The sequence below is a fragment of the Polistes fuscatus genome, unplaced genomic scaffold (genome assembly GCF_010416935.1).
Source record: "Polistes fuscatus isolate 324 unplaced genomic scaffold, CU_Pfus_HIC Scaffold8, whole genome shotgun sequence".
In the NCBI taxonomy this organism is placed as follows: domain Eukaryota; kingdom Metazoa; phylum Arthropoda; class Insecta; order Hymenoptera; family Vespidae; genus Polistes; species Polistes fuscatus.
Genome location: NW_025113162.1, coordinates 2,182,479 through 2,188,767, shown reverse-complemented (window position 1 = coordinate 2,188,767; position 6,289 = coordinate 2,182,479). Strand labels below are relative to the sequence as shown.

The following is a 6,289-nucleotide window of genomic DNA, read 5'->3' as shown; positions in this document are numbered from 1 at the left end:
TCGCTCAGCTAAATCCCGTGCCCGCCGTAACAATTCCATTTCCGTAGATGCGGGGTTAGGGGGTGGTACGTAATTCAAACCTTGTACCGACATGACTTCGGTCTGCTCGTCCGATTCTTCACAAGTGCCTCCCGACGTTAAACATAAATCTGCAGCAGGCGTTCCTGCCTCTAATAACCGCTTAACCAACTCGGTCTTATTTCCGGTCGTACTTAAATTCTTTGCACTGAGCATGTCCTTAAGCTGGTTCACTTTCAGTGTACTCATCTTAATGTTTTCGTCCAGTATCCCTTGATCCCGAATTCACTAACAGACCTCTAATTCACACACGACGCGTAACACAATAAATCGTAAAATTACCGAACGTCCATAAAACTTAGAGGATCTTAAACTTGACCTTAAGTCTTAACTCGAAACTGAACGTGAATCTTATCCCACTTTTCATAACACACGCGTGAATCGCGAATTTCTAATTTAGCGAGTTTGAATCCCACTTCTGATATTTGTAAACATCCCACTTCTGAAATTTGTAAACTCCCAAACACATAATAACATAAGACTAACTAACTCATAAGAACATAAGAACATAAGATTAACTAACTGCTACTTCTTACTTCCACCCGTATTGTCCGACTGCCCTTTTTATACTTTTCCGTCGAACAACGAAGCATCGGCCTCCCTCCACGGGTGACGCATACAGCCTCTGTTCCTCACACTTAATCTTAAGAACACCGATATCCTAAATAAACATCCGCACGCACACCGGTGCAGGCGCCAACGTGCACGAACCTGCATGAGACGTTTACAGTATGCATATATACTAGTGTATACTTGTATTTTTGCTTTAGTCATTTATGCAATAATCACTAGCCTTGGCAGACGATTACAGCATTGGTACGTACTCCCATAAGTTTAGAAAACGTGGTTGAACTAGGGTGTCGGAGGTGTCCCGGGGCATGCTCTCTAGTTTAGGCTTTTGCACTCTGGTGGTATGTGAGAGAATCGTGGAGTGAGTGGGTGGGTACGTATGTGTATTTGCTCTTTTTAAATATGGGTAATTGACAGGCAGATAGCATATTTCTTTGAGCGAATGTGAAAACTTTAATTTTAAGTAGGTAGGATCCAGGAAAGGCACGAGGTTTGCTTCCACTCCGGAGTGGAAATTTCGCCGCCTGGTTTATACAGAACTGTTACAAAAATGTTTTTTTTATTTATTCTAATATGCTTGCTTTGTAAATTTATTTTGTGACTCTTCTGTAATCTTCATTATGTATCATGATTTAAAGGGATTTGCAACGATTTGAAAGATTCATTTCTATTTCGATTCTATCTCGAACGAGATAGACTCGAACAAACTCGCAAATACTTTGATGAATTTGATACTTAGTTTTAAGTATTACGAGATTAGCACTTCGCACAATAGCGATTTTCTCTTATAATGAAAAATATTGATTTAGTTCAATATAACAAATGAATGAAATGAAAATATTGCAAGAAAATGCATTACATTTTTGTTGCATTATTAAATTTCAATTGAATTTTGTTATTTGATATTAAAAGTGCGACGTGTTATTAGGTCATCGAAGGAAATTATCTGCTTGGACGTTTGATTAATTGTGCTCGTGTAATATTATGCAATGAACTCTAAGTTCATCCATGGTTGTACGAGCTTGAATATAATTAAAATTAAATATAAATTAATTTTTTCATAATTCCATATTAGAATCATAACGAAATAGAAGTTAATTTGCAAAAAAAGATATGAGATATCTTATTTTTCTTGCATGTTGAAAATGTCCAATGCAGTTTTCAGGGATGAAGAAAGAAGAGGCTAAATGCCGAAGAGGCCCCCACTTAAATGTGGCTGAAGAGGGTAACTACATAGACTATAGAGTTTTTTTCAAAGGTTCAACAGCAAGTTCGAACTTTTCGAAAATAGCTCTCTAGTCATTTTTATATTTTATTATATTACTTTTTTGCTCGTCATTAATTTGTAGTTGTATTTGGAGATGATGAACCATTGCATCTCCTTGTTACGCCAAACTCATGCTTGAATAATTCAAAAGATGCACAAGTTTTTTTTTGTTAATAGAGTCAAGACTATTTAAATTTTCTTTTTTCTTAGATTTTAAACTTAATTAACGTTCGTTAAATCTCACAATAATTTCTCCTACCCTTTTTTGTCTGTAAAATTTTATCTTTGATCGAATATTATTATATTTGGAATTTTGTATGTGTAAAGAACGCGGTATAAAAGTAATTCACAATGTTTAAAATAGATTTTATTTTTTTTTTTTATTATTGTAATATTTGGTAGCTTTTTTATTTCGTAATTATAATATATATTATAATATAAAATCACGCGTTTAAATTTAGTTTTATGCAACCTGAAATAGAGATTTTATAAAAATAAATAGGAAATTATATTTATAATAGTGCATCTGCTAATTTGGCGACTTGTATTTTAGGATTGGGTTTATTGACTGTATGATTAATATAGTTTTCTTCTTGTTACAGGTAATCAGCGTTGGATTTAACATCAACTCATCTTGATTGACTTAATTGTTGCATTTTAAAATTAATTTATATACGCATTTCTGAAGGTACACACACATGTTTATACACTAAAAATTAAATATATTTATTTAAAATTTTATTACAATAGAACTATATATATATATATACTATATATAATATCAAATAATATATCATATACAGTAAGACCTCTTTTTGTGCGGTCCTTTTTTATACGATTTTATTTTTGTGCGATTTGTTTTGTGCGATTTTATTTTTGTGCGATTTGTTTTGTGCGATTTATTTTTATGCGGTATCTAAATCTCAGCAGCGTTGCTACCAGTTTTATGTTTTCTTTCAATGTACATATACATGTGTGGACGAACTGATTACATGGTCTCCTTGACGACGATGTATCCGGACTTCGCGACGCTGTTCATCTGATTTAAACAATCTCCTAATAATTATTTAATTTGATTGAAAGCATTTTCACATCTATATTTTGCAAATAATTGATGTATTTTCTAAGTGCGACTTTTTTTATGCGGTCTCTATCCACCGCACAAAAAAAGGTTTTACTGTATATCGTACAAAGTTGTTTATAATATGTAAGTATTTATAAAATTACCGAATATTTTTTTGTACGATTTCTTTTATGCGGTCCCTATCCACCGCACAAAAAGAGGTTTTACTGTACTATCTTATACTATCAAAGAATATTGTATTCTTTGATAGTATTGTATCGTCTTCGTGTTAAGTACCTGCTATCGCCTACTGGTGGTCCCGGTAGTAACAAAAATGAAACTGGGTAGATAAAAAAGGGGACTTGTGAATTTCTATGTACTTCTGTATTCTTTAGTTTTTTAAACTAGTAATTAGAAAAATTATATTCATTTATTACGTGAAATAATAGATTGTAATTAAATACAATTACATATTATTAATTTAATTAAAAATTAGAAACGTAATAACCTTATTATTCATGATCTTGAACGTGTATGTCAGTGCGTGTAATAAGTGCATTCAAAAGATATAAACAGCATGTGTTTCTTGTACATTTGTTGATAATCAAAACATATAAAAGTTAAATAACGTTAAACTATTGTTTTTTATATGTTACACGTTATCAATTTTTAATAATCAATATTATACAACATAATTGAATTAATAGACAAAAGTGATACATTATAATCGAACATTGAGGTTAGCTTTGCATGCATCAACAAAATCATAAAAAGTAGATGTACAAATAATCTTTTATATTTTTTTAATTATTTATCTTTTAATGACAGATAAGCTAAACTATGCCAGAAATAAAAGTAACGCCGTTAGGTGCGGGTCAAGATGTTGGGAGGAGTTGTATACTTGTATCGCTAGGAGGAAAAAATATCATGTTTGATTGTGGTATGCACATGGGATTCAACGACGAAAGACGATTCCCCGATTTCTCGTATATTGTACCAGAAGGACCTGCGACTGGTTACATAGATTGCGTTATTATTTCCCATTTTCATTTGGATCACTGCGGAGCTCTTCCGTACTTTACAGAAATGGTAAAATCTTTTCTGTTCATACATCTATGCTGTTCATACTTTGTTTACCTTTCAATTTGCTACATTCAATATAATTATGCAGTAAGTAAAATGCAAACTCATAATTATATTCAGTGCTCGATGTGTCTCTTTGGAGAATCATCATTCATTACTATTGATAGACTAAATTTATTTCATCAGTCACCAGTGACCGATACAGCACTTAATATGTTCATATAACTTGTATTATCGTAATATTCTTATTTATCAAATAATTTGGTTTATAGGTAGGCTATACAGGGCCAATTTATATGACCCATCCTACTAAAGCTATTGCTCCTATACTTTTAGAAGACATGAGGAAAGTAGCCGTAGAACGTAAAGGAGAAAGTAACTTTTTCACATCGCAAATGATTAAAGATTGTATGAAAAAAGTCATTGCTGTTACCCTCCATCAATCGGTCATGGTAGATTCAGAATTAGAAATAAAAGCATATTACGCAGGACATGTTCTTGGAGCAGCTATGTTTTGGATACGTGTAGGATCTCAATCGATTGTGTATACAGGTGATTATAATATGACACCAGATCGTCATTTGGGTGCAGCATGGATAGATAAATGTAGACCAGATTTATTAATATCAGAATCCACATACGCTACTACGATCAGAGATTCCAAAAGATGTAGAGAAAGAGATTTTTTGAAAAAGGTATTCATAAATAAAGTTATTGATACATTGATAATAACTGAAATTCTTTAAATACAGATATTTTTGCTCGTAGGTTCACGAATGCATTGATAGAGGTGGGAAAGTTTTAATTCCTGTATTTGCTCTTGGTAGAGCTCAAGAACTTTGTATATTACTTGAAACATATTGGGAAAGAATGAATTTAAAAGTACCAGTTTATTTTGCTTTGGGTTTGACCGAAAAAGCAAACAATTATTATAAAATGTTTATCACTTGGACCAATCAAAAAATAAAAAAGACTTTTGTGCAACGGAATATGTTTGATTTTAAGCATATAAAGCCATTCGATAAATCATATATTGATAATCCAGGTGCAATGGTCGTATTTGCAACACCAGGAATGTTACATGCTGGTTTATCCTTACAAATTTTTAAGAAATGGGCACCAAATGAAGCCAATATGGTAATCATGCCTGGATTTTGCGTACAAGGTACAGTTGGACGTAAAGTCTTAAATGGAGCACGTAGAATAGAATTTGAAAATCGTCAAATAGTCGAAGTTAAAATGGCTGTGGAATATATGTCTTTTTCTGCGCATGCAGATGCGAAAGGCATCATGCAATTGATACAATACTGCGAACCTAAAAATGTTATGTTAGTGCATGGCGAATTTGCAAAGATGGAATTTTTAAAAGAGAGAATTAAACAAGAATTTGGTACAAATTGTTACAATCCTGCTAATGGAGAAACAATCGCTATTACAACAACTTCTAAAGTTCCGGTAGATGCTTCCCTTGCTTTACTAAAAGCAGAAGCAAAAAGATATTCTGCTTTGCCACCAGATCCCAAAAGACGCAGATTATTACATAGTGTTTTAATGTTGAGAGAAGATGGCGTTTGCCTGGTCGATGCAGACGAAGTAATATGTCAAATATTAATAAGATAAAAACTTTCAGAATTTATTTACAGTGCTACAGTATAATTAAAATTTTCTTTCATTAGGTTGCTAAAGCAGCAGGTATAACTAAACACGTAGTACGATTTACTTCTACTGTACAAGTTCGAGATCCTGGACCAGCACATTCTACTACTTTGAAATTGTTGCAACCTCTTAAAGAGAGATTAGCAGGTTGGACAGTACAATTGACAGATGGTTCGATCTCTGTAGAATCTGTTTTAGTTAAAGTAGAAGGCGACGAAGATGAACAAAAAAGTGTTTATGTTTCTTGGACTAATCAAGATGAAGACTTAGGAAGTTACATACTAGGATTTTTGCAAACGATGTTAAACTGATAATGAATGATAACACAAAGAGATAGGATTATAGAAATGTTGTACATATATCTGTGATATTGATCCATTACTCTGATATCATATTTTTAATCAAATAGACATATATTTCATTTATTAATCTAATTTAAACATCGATTTTACTTTCTTATATCATTTTCTTTTTCAGAATTAAAACAACTAAGAATTATAGATTATATGAAGCAGCAATTTTGCAACAAAAATAATTATATGTATAAGAATAAAAATGAGCTATTTTTTGTA

At 32.3% G+C, this 6,289-nt stretch overlaps 1 protein-coding gene across 1 annotated transcript; it reads left to right on the top strand.

Annotated features, from left to right (window-relative positions):
* The first annotated feature begins 3,423 nt into the window (after window positions 1–3,423).
* On the top strand, window positions 3,424–6,289 carry LOC122525039 (integrator complex subunit 11). The gene is made up of 5 exons (XM_043647587.1): window positions 3,424–3,717; window positions 3,807–4,067; window positions 4,334–4,756; window positions 4,830–5,654; window positions 5,738–6,289. The coding sequence occupies exons 2-5, from the start codon at window positions 3,819–3,821 to the stop codon at window positions 6,026–6,028; spliced, it is 1,788 nt and encodes a 595-aa protein (XP_043503522.1). The 5' UTR covers window positions 3,424–3,717; window positions 3,807–3,818; the 3' UTR covers window positions 6,029–6,289.

What these genes read in the sequence shown, in the direction of transcription:
- LOC122525039 (XM_043647587.1), top strand. Translation starts at nt 3,819, where the DNA reads ATGCCAGAAATAAAAGTAACGCCGTTAGGTGCGGGTCAAGATGTTGGG. An exon ending in AAAGAGATTTTTTGAAAAAG is followed by an intron (nt 4,757 to 4,829) that starts GTATTCATAAAT and finishes TTTTGCTCGTAG; the next exon opens with GTTCACGAATGCATTGATAG. An exon ending in GCCTGGTCGATGCAGACGAA is followed by an intron (nt 5,655 to 5,737) that starts GTAATATGTCAA and finishes TTCTTTCATTAG; the next exon opens with GTTGCTAAAGCAGCAGGTAT.